General features: G+C 46.3%; 1 protein-coding gene across 1 annotated transcript in view; it reads left to right on the forward strand.

Moving 5' to 3' along the window:
* Nucleotides 1-11,871, forward strand: part of ccdc88ab (coiled-coil domain containing 88Ab) — a 42,225-nt gene extending 30,354 nt beyond the window's left edge. The window contains exons 16-36 of the mRNA XM_068740941.1: nt 79-209; nt 370-663; nt 801-983; nt 1,342-1,620; nt 1,743-1,867; nt 2,189-2,327; nt 2,765-2,941; nt 3,043-3,204; nt 3,495-3,772; nt 3,966-4,109; nt 4,257-4,443; nt 4,583-4,728; nt 4,845-4,937; nt 5,271-5,473; nt 7,286-7,363; nt 8,513-8,740; nt 8,876-8,929; nt 9,649-9,723; nt 10,229-10,318; nt 10,514-10,779; nt 11,029-11,871. Of these exons, the coding sequence (XP_068597042.1) occupies nt 79-209; nt 370-663; nt 801-983; nt 1,342-1,620; nt 1,743-1,867; nt 2,189-2,327; nt 2,765-2,941; nt 3,043-3,204; nt 3,495-3,772; nt 3,966-4,109; nt 4,257-4,443; nt 4,583-4,728; nt 4,845-4,937; nt 5,271-5,473; nt 7,286-7,363; nt 8,513-8,740; nt 8,876-8,929; nt 9,649-9,723; nt 10,229-10,318; nt 10,514-10,779; nt 11,029-11,871 (4,175 nt within the window). The remainder of the gene's footprint in view (nt 1-78; nt 210-369; nt 664-800; nt 984-1,341; nt 1,621-1,742; nt 1,868-2,188; nt 2,328-2,764; nt 2,942-3,042; nt 3,205-3,494; nt 3,773-3,965; nt 4,110-4,256; nt 4,444-4,582; nt 4,729-4,844; nt 4,938-5,270; nt 5,474-7,285; nt 7,364-8,512; nt 8,741-8,875; nt 8,930-9,648; nt 9,724-10,228; nt 10,319-10,513; nt 10,780-11,028) is intronic.
* The last annotated feature ends 1,288 nt before the right edge of the window (nt 11,872-13,159 follow it).

The raw sequence follows: 13,159 nt of genomic DNA on the forward strand, positions 1-13,159 counted from the left end.
TGCCTACAATCCAGAGTTGAGCCTCTTTTGCTATGAATACATTTAATTTGTAGCCTTGTTTCTTTTGTCTATTTATAGGAAAAGAACTTGAAGTGATGAAGGAGAAAGGTGAGAGAGCAGAGGAGTTGGAGATAGAGATGAAGAAGCTGGAAAGAGACAACGATAGTCTGCAGAAGAAAGTGTCCAGTCTTGGAATTGTCTGTGAAAAGGTGAATTTCCTGCTTGCTGTGTGTGTGTGCTCCGTTGGGTCAGTGTCTCGGTTTAACGTCAATGTTATTTTTCATTAGCAGATTAAATCTGTGTAATTCCTCAAAGCAATGTGGACATGAAAAGGTTTCTATTTTATGTTGGATACTTGTGTGTATGTAGGTGTCTTCTCTGGAGAAGGAGAACACTGAGCTGGAGGCAGAGGGCCGTCGCCTGAAGAAGAAGCTGCATGCTCTGAAGAACATGGCCTTCCAGCTGGAGGCTCTAGAAAAGGAGAACTCCCAACTTGAGGAGGAGAACCTGCAGCTTCGTCGCTCGGCCGAGAGTCTCCGGTCAGCGGGAGCTAAAGCTGCTCAGCTGGAGGTGGAGAACAGGGAGCTGGAGAGTGAGAGGAGCCAGATGAAGCGCAGTCTAGAACTTCTGAAAGCCTCCTTCAAGAAGACGGAGAGATTAGAGGTAAGACATCAAGACTGGCACCACACCAGACAGTTCTCCAAATGGAGATGAGTACAAATTGATTATTGTGGCTAGAAGCTTTCATCAAGAAATATTTGTAAATGCTTTTAATTCTAATCTGTCCTTTCTTCTGACAGGTCAGCTACCAAGGCCTAGATACAGAGAACCAGCGCCTTCAGAAGGCTTTAGAGAACAGCAGCAAAAAGATTCAGCAGTTAGAGGCAGAGCTGCAAGAAGTGGAGACTGAGAATCAAACCCTCCAACGCAACCTAGAGGAACTCAAGATATCCAGCAAACGCCTGGAGCAGCTGGACCAAGAGGTAGGCAAAAAAAAAAACCCTGAACAAAACACCTGCATTCAGGCCCTAGCAAAAACCACATGTACTGTGATTGGGAAATGGCAACCTAAAGACAAGAGCTGAAGTTTGTAGAGAGAAGACTATTTTGTTTCTTCTACAGAGGAGAAAAGGTACAACAGTGACTGCAAGATAGGTGGACTGCTGTTTCAGTTCCTTATTTTGGAATGAAGTGATCATGCCTTTCAGAACGGGGTCAGACTGGCCGAGTGAATCTGAATCTCTTTCATCTGAGCCCACTTTTGGCTAAACACGGCTAGCTAAGGGATTTCTGTTAAAAGCAATCCATTGAAAGATGTTTTATCCATTTGTTCTCCATTAGAACAAGACTCTGGAACAGGAAAGTTCCCAGCTGGAGAAAGTCAAGAAGCTTCTGGAGAAAGAGAACAAGCGTCTGAGACAGCAGGCCGAGATCCGTGACTCCAAGTTGGATGACAACAACCAACGGATCTCCTCCTTGGAGAAAGAGAATCGGACCATGGGCAAAGAGATGATCTTCTTCAGGGACTCCTGCACCAGAGTCAAAGACCTGGAGAGGGAGAACAAAGAGTTGGTCAAACAGGGGACTATTGATAAGAAGACACTCATCACACTGAGAGAGGTGAGGATAGCCCTTGTTAATGTTTGAGTCAAAGAAATGATGCATCTTAATTTTAATTTCTTGATCACCCAGCGGGGGGATGGCCTTCAGCTTCTTGACCTGTGCCCGTATGTGTGCTTTAGGAATTTGTGAGCGAGAAGCTGCGGACTCAGCAGATGAATAACGATCTAGAGAAACTGACCCATGAGCTAGAGAAGATTGGACTGACCAAAGAGAGGCTGCTGCATGATGAGAGCTCCGATGACAGGTATCATCTGCTAATCACACAGGAGAAAGTTACAATCTTCTCTGCTTTGTGATGGTCCTGAAAGCATTTAAATTTAAATTTAAAATAGTTTCAGTTTCTTAATGTAGGGCTGGGATTTGGAACACTCTTCCACTGATTGCTTTCATACACGCAGCCCTCGTCTGTTTGTTGTAATATCGTCTTGCGAGACGTTTCTGAGGCAATCTTCTCCCCCACCTACTACACTCCTGGGCTATCGCTACGGTTCATTGGTCCATTTGTATTTTCCAGCTCAAACACACAAAAGAGTACGCTCGCACAGCTAACTTTAGTATTTGTCAGGTTTAAGCTCCTGGAAACCAAACTGGAGTCGACTCTGAAGTCATCTTTGGAGATTAAAGAGGAAAAGATTGCTGCTTTGGAGGCCAGACTGCAGGAGTCCTCCAACCTCAACCAGCAACTTCGCCAGGAGCTTAAGACGGTCAGTGACTCGCGCCCAAATGTAGACATACTTCTCAACGTGTTCAGCTGTTTTGATATGTTGCATGAAAAAGCTCCTCTCAACCATGAGAAAGAAAACCTAAGACATTCTGCGAACACTGCCTCCACAAAGACAAGACCCTCTAATCACTTCAGAACAGCGTGTCCAAAGATCCGTCCCCTGCAGTCTGGAACACTATGAACACTGAGGGCCTTATTCATTCATCTCCCCTTCCTCTTCTACCTCCAGTTTATCTATCCATGAGGCAGCGTGCTACACAGGATGCTTCCTTTTCCTTGGAGAGGCATTTATGTTGTAGATAATCTTTGGCTGGGCTTCTGTATGCTGCTAATTCACCAATCCTCATGATATTTATTCCAGTTTTATTATCCTGAGGGTCAAAACCGATTAGTTGTGCTGAATGCGTTTCCGTCCAGGTGAAGAAAAACTACGAAGCTCTGCGTCAGAGGGAAGAAGAGGAGAGGATGGTGCAGAGCTCCCCTCCTGAAGGGGGGGACAACCCTCAGGCTGTCGGTAAATGGGAGAAGGAGAGTCATGAAGCCACCAGGGAATTGCTGAAAGTCAAAGACCGACTCATTGAGGTGGAGAGGAATGTAAGTTGGTGCAATATCCCGATGTGAACATTAAATCTTTGTTGTGCCCTTGTCTCTTAGGTGATGGTATTGATTTTAGGTTATGTGTGAATTTTTCTCAGAATGCCACTCTGCAGGCAGAGAAAGCAGCTCTAAGGAGCCAGCTCAAACAACTGGAAACTCAAAGCACCAACCTGCAGGCTCAGATAGTCGCTGTTCAGAGGCAGTCGGCTTCTTTACAGGAGAACAATACGACGCTACAGACCCAGAACGCCAAACTGCAGGTAAATCCCTCCCCTAAATAAATAAATAAATACAGCATATGATGATTGACTTGAGGAATACATTACAGATACGCACCCTAGTCCTCAGTGGATTGATTTTTACTAGGGCAGAATTCTACCGTTTCTACCGTTTCATTTTACACATAATAAAAGGTATCTTATAAAAACTGTAGATAAACTGAAAGAACATTGATTGGGGAACCTGTATTCTCTTTTACATCCTCCTCTTTCTCTCATACGCACTTTCCCTCCTCTCCTCCCACGCCTCCCTCTCTTTGACTCCCCTTTAGGTGGAGAACTCCACCCTGAGCTCGCAGAGTTCTGCCCTGATGGCCCAGAACGCCCAGCTGCAGAGCCAGCAGAGCAATGTGGAGGGAGAACGAGAGAGTGTTCTGAAGGAGAACGAGGAGCTGAGGGCCACGTACAAGCTGTTGCTCCGCGACCACGAGAAGCTGGCGGCGCTCCACGAAAGACAGGCGGCGGAATATGAAGCCTTGATTGGGAAGCATGGGGGCCTGAAGAGCTCCCATAAGAGCCTGGAGCAGCAGCACCGGGACATGGAAGACAAGTGAGAAATGAATTTAGGAGTTGGGGAGGTGCAATTTTCACTGCACTGAGAGTAGAACAGTCATAAAAGCAGCCAGGCTGAGGAGAGGAGATTCACAACTCTTTCTGAAGTTGTGAAAATTAGTGCTTCGTTTCCATAACGATTCTGTGAAACTGAATGCAGATTGTGATGCGGCCATGTTTTATGTGTGAAGGTATAAGCAGCTCCTGCAGCACAAGGGTGACATGGAAGAGATGGATAAAAATCTGAAGGAGCAGCAGGAGAAAATGGCACTGGAGAACCAAATGCACCAAGCCGCAGCTGAGCAGTGCAAAGTGCTGAAAGAAGAAAATGACAGGTCAAATCAGTGTATTTCAGTGTTACTGATATGAGCAACTATATACTCTTGAGATGTTCTTCCTTAAATCAAACGATATTTCTTTGAGTTTTATGAAAGGCCCTCTTAATGTTGACTGTGTACTGAAGACCGTCTGATTCCCCTCAGGCTGAACACTTCCTATCGTCAGCTGGTGAAAGACAACGAGAATCTCCAGCTGGACCATAAGAACATCAAGAGTCAGCTGAATAATGCCAAGCTGGACCAGACCAAGCTGGAGGCCGAATTCTCAAAACTGAAGGAGCAATATCAGCAGCTGGACATCACCTCCACTAAACTGACCAACCAGTGTGAGGTGAGGACTCTCTTTGGTAGTCTCTCCACTGTCTGTGTGCACCTGCTTGGTTGTGGAGTGGTTTAAGTATTTTAATGCTTTAGGTCTCTTAGCATTTATTTCATATATATATAAATGTATATCTGTGTGTGTGTGTTAGTTGTTGAGCCAGCTGAAAGGAAACCTGGAGGAAGAAAATCGTCACTTGTTGGACCAGATCCAGACTCTGATGCTGCAAAATCGCACGCTGCTGGAGCAGACCATGGAGAGCAAGGACCTCTTCCACGTAGAGCAAAGACAATACATGTAAAGTCCTAATGGGATGGACACGTGTCTTAATTAATGGGTGTCCTCCAGCGAATATATATATGTAGATTTGAGGGGGTTTCATTCTTGTCTGTCTCAATGGATTGATTCTTCAGAGACAAACTGAATGAGCTGAGGAGACAGAAAGAGAAGCTGGAGGAGAAGATCATGGACCAGTACAAATTCTATGACCCCTCACCTCCTCGCAGGTAAATGCAACATGATCGAGTTAAGAGATTTTACAAAGTATTTGCTGACTCATATTTCAGAGACAGGGTAATGATGGAAAATACTCATGCTGTGGTATTATAAAATATCTATGGGCTTCGTGGTACAAAGAAGACTAAAATCATGTGACAAGATTTTCGGGTCTCTAGACTGCATCTCATCAGACTCTTATCAGTATCAGAGAGAACAACCATAACGTTTCAAGTGCACAAATATAACACGTTGTACCAATTAACCGTCTTTCGCTTCATTTCCTTCTTCCCGTTGTTCATGCTGGTCTCTGTCTCGCGTCCTGCTTCGTGCATTCTTCGTAGGCGTGGCAACTGGATAACTTTAAAGATGAGGAAGCTGATCAAGCCAAAGAGCCGGGAGAGGATGCGCTCTCTCACGCTGACGCCCTCTCGGTCAGAGTCAGGTGATGGCTTCTTCACTTGTCCCCCGGACAGCCAGGACAGCTCTTCCATCGGCTCCGGCTCCAATTCGCTGGACGACACACTTACACAAAAGAGAAGCAGCAGTGAGTACAAAGGAGATGCAAATACACACTTAGACACACAAATGTGAATCAAAGTCGATGTAATGCAAAAGCCTTTAGTAGAAGGGAATGGGACTTCTCTTTAAGCCGTTTCAGAATCATAGTCACAAATCTACAATGTTGTAGAACACAATTCTTCCTCCTTCCTGTTTGTCTGAGAGGGGTTGCCTACTGGTTGCGGGTTTGAATGTTCCTTTCCTCTCCTTAATGCTTCTTTTTATCTCTCTCACTCTGCAAAGGGAGGAGAGGGCAGCAGTCCCATGCCAATGGGCAGGGTTCCGCCAATGGTATGCCGCGGATGGGGAGGGTGGGCGGGGTTTGTGACCCGACTGTCACATCTCTCGGGGCATGTTTTCGTGAGTCTCATTGTCTGTCACTCGGCTGTCCTAGACGATAACAGTTGAGCTGCGCAGCACCACGAGGTTGAATCTGAAGCTCCGACCTGGTGTGAAAAGTTAATGTTAAAAGTCACCTGGAACGTTCTTTATTTCCGTAGCTCCGTATATGAAATAAACATTTGGGAACGTTTTGGATGTGGGGCATCAGAAAGCAGTAAGAGCGAAAGGCTACATCTAGCGTAACACACCCACGCCTCGGCGGACGAGTTGCATCCTCGGTAATGTAAGCAGCAGGTGACTGTGATGAATACAATCTGCGTTTCTGCTACACCACATTTAGATTTTTTTATTTTCCTGTATCATTAGAGTGCGGTAGGGTCAGTGGATGACTGTTTTCAGCGTCACGTGGAATCGAGTGAATTTACTGTTGTTTAATTAGTCTCGGGTCCAGTTAAATTCGTCTCAACAAGGCCTGAGGCTCGCCGGCTCCTATTTCAGCCCCATCAACCTGCTGATCTGTGCAGTTCACCTGAAACATAGCTGTAGCATAAAAGCTATTAAATGGTGCAATAATCTCTCGGGTCATTCCGGTCTGGATTTGGTGAAGGGTTAGGCCTAAAGAATAGAGGTTGAACTTTGATTGCAGATTGTTTTCTTCTAGATAAAACTGTCAAGTCATGCTAAGTGGATATACTGTACCGGAATATGAGCTGTGGATAATTTAAGAGTTGCAGCCATCAGAAGGAAGCTTTTATAATGAGTCAATATTGAGCAGTAGATGTGGATTACAGTATCGTTATAAATATAATATATATATATATATATATATATATAATTGTCAATGTAAAACCTCCCTCTTATCCTTCCCTTTGACGTGTTCTGTTTAATGGCACCCTTTAATATCCTCAGTGTTTCATATAGTTGCGGTAAAGTGTTGATGTTTATGTTGTACATGCATCCTGTATGTTCCTTAAAGTCTGCTGCAGAATATGACACACTGGAATGTGTGTGTGTCTGTTTGCGTCTGCACCAAATGATTTGAACATTTGATATTGCATGTTTTGTGTTTTGTTTTTTTTAACATGTGAAGAATAATCGCATGTAAATGTTAAATTGGAGAAAATCCGGTCATTTCTAATAACCGGTACAACGGAAATGAATATACGTTGTGTTCTTTCTGTATGGACCGGTACCGGGCCGCAGCCCAGTGGCTGGAGGCCCCTGTTGTACATTAGGAGCTGTTTCTATTGCTTAGTTAAGTGTCCTGGAGCTCAGTGCTCTCTCTCTCTCTCTCTCTCTCTGCATCCCGCCCCCTGGTTCTCTTTGTGAAAACATTAACCAGATCCCTCTGTTCTGTCCTCCTTCTTTTTTTTTTTTTCTTCCACCTTCCTCGGGGTTCTTTCGCCGCTCTCTCTCTCCCCCTGCCTGTCTCTTTCTCTGGCTGTGCTCTTGACAGCTATAAAAAGGCTGCCTTTCATGAGGAACAGATCCAAGGACAAAGACAAGGTCAAGGCCATCTACCGGCGCTCCATGTGTAAGACCTCCATTAGCCCCCAAGCTAGCCGTCTTCCGACTCCGACTCCTCCTCCTCATCGTCACATTAGGAGATGCAAAGCAGGAATGGCCACTGATTTTATTTGGCTGCTGTATGGGGGTGTGACAGTTTCAGGTTTCAGTCTCGGCTCTTAAACGTCTGCAGTCATCGGGATAATTTGTTATCTGGTTATTAACCAACGATTTAAGTCCCCCATGCTGAGTCAGGTGCAGTCAGTGACTTATTCTTTTGCTTTTCTCTTCTAAATCCCCCCTGCGTCCCGTGTCTGCTGCCTTCTCGTACCCCGTAGATTATCTACTCTTAGCATTTATCAGGTTGTAGTTTCACAAGTTAGCAATATTAGCTTGTAGTCAAAGAAGACCAAACAAATTAGAACTAATTCCACCCAAAAACAAAATGGGGGGATCATAAGTCTCCGTCTCTAGCATTATGATTCAGTTTGTCACCTGCCATTTGCAACTGGCAGCTTATCGTGCAGCTGTGTGACGTTCCAAAGCTTCGTTTGGCTTGCTTTCTTGTTATTCTGAATGAAAGGCTCATTGTGTGTGTGTGTGTTTGTGAGAGAGTATTGTGTGTTTGCCTTTCATGCGCCCGTGGTGTGTTTACTCCCATATTTGCTTATAGCGTGACAAAGAAAACTGTCACCAACCGCCTGATCGCCGCCACTCGCCATGTAGGGTTAGAAATGGAGCCTTTACTTTACATCCCTCTTTCTCTCTGTTGCTTCATCCCTCTCTTTAGTGTGCTGCATTTCTGATCTTATTCTGCCAACATGGCTTTGCCTGGATGTGACTTGGCTCTGATCTTTTGTGTATCGTGCTACCGCTGCTGCATGCCTTCACGTTTCTCCACTGCGGCATACAGATCAGTAAACAAAGTGCATAGAGATGTCTCACCTGTCAGTGAAGGTGTTCGATTACAAACCATGCAGCTGCCATCGATATGCACTTTATAGTTGTTGAATATTCCAACATGACTGCTTGTGTCTTGGTCGCCAAAAGGTTTGATTTATTTTATTTGTTAAAGGAGGATTTTTACTGTCGAATATTGAGACAAAGCTCACCGAACACCGTTTGTCTTGAGTTTGTAGCGGTCTAACAATATTCCTGTTTCTGCCGGTTCGTTCAGCCATGAACGATCTTCTGCAGACCATGGCGGTGGCGGGAGGTCCTGGGGCTCAGTGGGCAGGGAGCATCGAGAACCTCGGCGACAGCAATGAGGGCGGCGACGGCGGCGGCAGGCGGAGCGGGAAGCGCATGAAGGAGCTTGCCCTCTCCACCAACGCCATCGACTGTGCTGCCCTCACCCTGCCCAGTGCAGGGCACAGCAGGGCCAAGCTCAGGTTTCAGGTCAAAGGTCAGGATGCTCAGGCTGGATCCGCAGATATGTTTAGATTAATATTTTCTGGGTGAAGTCCGCTGGACAAATGTGATGGAAGAAATTGAATTAGATCTGGGTGGAAAAATGCTTCATTCTCGTCTGTCTCCACAGATAATCCATCCTTTGAGGATGTTGCTGGTTCTTTAGATGACCCCAAGTGCCAAGGTAAGACATGACGGCCCCGGCATCAGGCTGTAGGCATGCTGATAGCTCGACCGTTTTCATAGAATAGAAGCAGGCTGATATTTGGGCTGCTTTAATGTGCTGTGATTGAGCCTGATCTTCGGCTGGAGAAGCGAAACATAGAGCAGAAGCCAGCGTGAGATAGATCAGCCGCCATTGAAAGTAGGACTGACTCTTAATTCAGGCTTTGGGATGTGTTCCAAAGGGGTTAATCTGCAGCGGAGCGAGTATTCATCTAATCTATGTTCCTCTAATGTCGATGACCTGCTCGTTTAAAAGAGCCACAACGACTAACATTTTCCTTTTTATCTAGAAATAAGGCCACAGCCTATTGCCATCCTCCTCTTTTATAAACGTTTTATATATAGTGTTTCCTGTCACTGACGCTGCAGTGTTAAACTGAGTTCCCAGGATGCACTCTTTAAAAGCCACGCGGAGCTCTTTATCCTCGTCCGCCTCCATGATGCCTGTGCCTTCGCATCCTCGCTCACTGACGCGCTGGAAGACGATTACGTCAGCCAGCAGGTCTTCCTCCAGAGACCATATAGATTTTTCCAGCACCTTTTTATGGATGCCTCATTTCCTGAACTTTGTTTGGTGTTTCTATCAGTTTCAGACCTGAAGTAGATATTAGACCTCCAAATATCGGTGTAACGTGTTGGAGCTAGTGTGTGTTGAGTTGCATACCTGTGTTTTATCAGGCCCACAGGTGTATAGCAGCTCCCTGTGTCCTCCTGAGCTGAGCGTTATGTGCAGAGTTCCCTGTAGCATCTGTAGTAAGTGACCACAATCTGGCGCTGAATCGCACGCTTTCCCAGTTTCTTGGACATAATAAGAACGCTAACGCTGACCAGCAATGGAATTGTTGGTTTAAAAATTAAGAGCAAGGTCTGCTGCTTAGCTTTTCTCCGCTCCTCTTCCTCTGTTTCATACAAAAACACAAAGGTCTCTCCCCTCTTTTTATTACTAATTCACTTTCTTTATCACCCTTTGTTGGACAGTGTGTCCCCTACCTGGGTTTGGTCCCTGTCCCTGTCCCTGTCATCTCTTTGTGTATTTACTGGACAGATTGGGGCTGCAGCCTGGCTCTGGGCCACCCTTCTTTACCCTCATGCCTGGCATGTGCCATCTGCCGCCCCAGCAGGAGATGCTCTGTCAGAACTGTTAGCGTGCACCTACGTTTCCCTTTGTTGTCCATGTTCATGTGGATAATTATTATGTACGCTAACGGTGTGTGTGTGTGTGCGTGTGTGTGTGTGTTCCCTCTTGTCCCTGACATAGCCTCCAGACCCTCCAGTCTCCATAGCAACAGGACCACCAGTAGCAATAGTTACAATACCTGCCACCTCACTTCTCCTCTGGAGGGCAAAGGTATGCTTGTCCTTCCCTCACGTTCACTCTTTCCCCATTCCCCTCCTCCTAACCCTTCTTTTCATTTCATATCTTAAAAACACGAATGATTTCAGTGTGCTAGATTTTCAACTCCTGACTCGCCTATACTGGATGGACGGTGTTATTAAGGATGGTGTATGAAGACTCTCCGCGCTTCTACCTCTCGTCCCACAGGCACGTTGAACGGCAGCCTCAGCCGGCCTCACAGCGAGAGCAGCGGAGAGTTCAGCCTGAGCCTTGACCAGGAGGTGTGGTCGAGCAGCGGCAGCAGCCCCGTCCAGCAGCCCACCGCCTCCCGTTCGTCCCACCAGAGCCCCCTGCAGCTGCGGAAGTCCCTCGAGCCATCTACCACCCCTGGCAGCCCCGGCCAGACCCAGGGCAGGAGCAGCGAGGTGCTTTCCCTGCAGCAGTTCCTGGATGAGGGTATCGATCCTGCGGAGGTGAGGCCGGTGACTTGGGCTCAGCTGCAGCAAGTCCTTTGCTTTTAAATGCTGAAATGGTTTTGTTTTACCATAGAATAATGACCAATCGTTACAGCCCTGCATCAATCTGATTCTAAATGATTTTTTAGACTCAAGCGACACATATCGATTACGGTTTCAAAAAGTTTTCTATTTCACCAAAAAGAGAATTGCACACGGTTCTGATGGTGCTGCATTTGTGTTTTTTGCTCTCTCTGCTCCCTACAGTCCGGCAGTCAGGAGAACCTCACTGTGGACTCCCCACGCCTCACTCCTTCTGAGCACGCGCCTAAAGAGCGCGCGACCTCAAAGAGCCGGGGAATATTGCGCTCCTCCAGTGGCCGAGTAGCAGCAGTCGGCTCTGAACGCCCGCCGAAATCTGCCGGACAGCCGGGTCGCCCGACCCTGCGTAAGGCGGAGAGCACCCGTGTGAGGGGCTCCGTCCCGATCCGCTCCGGCCTGTCCGCACAAGGAAAGGCCACATCCGTCTGCGAACTCCTAGACTCTGCTTCCGCCGCCACGCTGCCCCGGGCCAGCAGCGTCATATCCACCGCCGAGGGCAGCACGCGGCGCACGAGCATCCACGACCTGCTCTCCAAAGACAGCCGGCATCCCGTGTCCGTCGATGCTGCATCCGCCGCTGCTTCCACCAAGGCTGGGGTCCGCTCCCAGCCTTCACCCAGTGAGTACCGCCCGAACTGCACCAATTTAAATGGACCCCTTAGCACCGCCCACCCAACCCTGCCCAAGTCACAGAGCCTTCCTTGCCATAGCCTAGAGGAGCCTGATCTCTCCACCCTTGAGTCTTTCCTTGGCCCCTCCTTCACAGTAGAGTCCGTGTTCATGGACTCCATTTTCAGTGATTCAGGGGGCAAAAACCTCCCCTTCCTGTCTCTAAACCCCACCCTTGTCAGCAACATCAGTGGGCTTCCTGTTACAAATGCAACACACCCTCCCCCAATGCAGAGCCACAGTCCCACCCCAAACCAGACCCCACACAGCGCGAGTAATTTGGACCAGCCAGCGAGCCCAGAGGACCAGTCTCTGTGGTACGAGTATGGGTGCGTGTGAACGACAGGGAGGTTCTGGTTTGACCGGACTTTAAGACTTACCGGGTGGATGAATGACGAATCCTCCTGCTCTGCATGCAAAGTGGAATGTCATCGCTCACAGTCGGTGCATTTGTTTCATTCTTTTCCGTTTCCATGGTGCTGATTGGTGATTACTGTTGTTGTTTTTCTTTTTCTGCCTTGTTCTTTTCTCTGAGGTGAACACAGTTGATTCTCTCCGTCCATTATGCTCTATTATCTGTGAGGTTTATGGATCACAGCTTTGTGGGATAGAGCTGCCATTTCTTCCTTACAAAGCCAAATGAAGGTTCAGTGTATCAGATAATAGATTAATTTTCCTGTTTATGTAAAGTTTTGTCATGTGTGTGTGTGTGTGTGGGGGGGGGGGGGTGGTCCTCTCACTGCTTTTAACTCATTTATTATCCCTTTAATTGCACGGCTTTGACCTTTCATTCATTTTGATTGCTGTGATCAAAATGGTTACGTTTATTGGTTTCTATTAATGGTGTGTACCGTTTGCTTTTGTACTTTTAAAGCCTGTTCTGTGTTTTCTTTTATTTAACTGGGCCGTTTGCTCTGGTGAGTCTCAACTGACCCCTTGGGTGTGTTTCAAAATAATGAAGCTTCATTCCCAGAATGATTTGACTGAAGGTGCAGGCGGGTGAAAGTAAATCATCCTACTCCCCGGATGATTTATAAGATGGTTTAGAGCAGGAAGTTGGTGAATATGTTCATTGGTGAGATTGTTTTGTGGAGTATCTTGCCATCGTTTCTTTTTATTTATGGTAAACTGTATTCATTCCGACATACCAAAACCAGATAAGATTTGATTCTGTGCTTCACACTGGCAAGACCTTAAATAGATTGTTGTAATGCTTAAGTTATAATCAGAGACAAGCACTGCTTTATGTTCAAACACTAGTCGTACAAAAACCTCTGTATGCTTATTTATTTGTATTTTTGCTTTTGTATTCTGTTATTGTTTCGAATTTATTGTGTTTATCGTTATCTATAGGGTTTCAAGTTATGAAAATACAAGTAAATGAAAAATGCTTTTGTCCTACAGTCGTAACATAAACGTTGCTTTTGTCCTACAGTCGTAACATAAACGTTACCTTTTTCCTACAGTCGTAACATAAACGTTACCTTTTTCCTACAGTCGTAACATAAACGTTACCTTTTTCCTACAGTCGTAACGTAAACGTTACCTTTTTCCTACAGTCGTAACGTAAACGTTACCTTTTTCCTACAGTCGTAACATAAACGTTGCCTTTGTCCTACAGTCGTAA

Source organism: Brachionichthys hirsutus, chromosome 7, assembly GCF_040956055.1.
Source record: "Brachionichthys hirsutus isolate HB-005 chromosome 7, CSIRO-AGI_Bhir_v1, whole genome shotgun sequence".
In the NCBI taxonomy this organism is placed as follows: domain Eukaryota; kingdom Metazoa; phylum Chordata; class Actinopteri; order Lophiiformes; family Brachionichthyidae; genus Brachionichthys; species Brachionichthys hirsutus.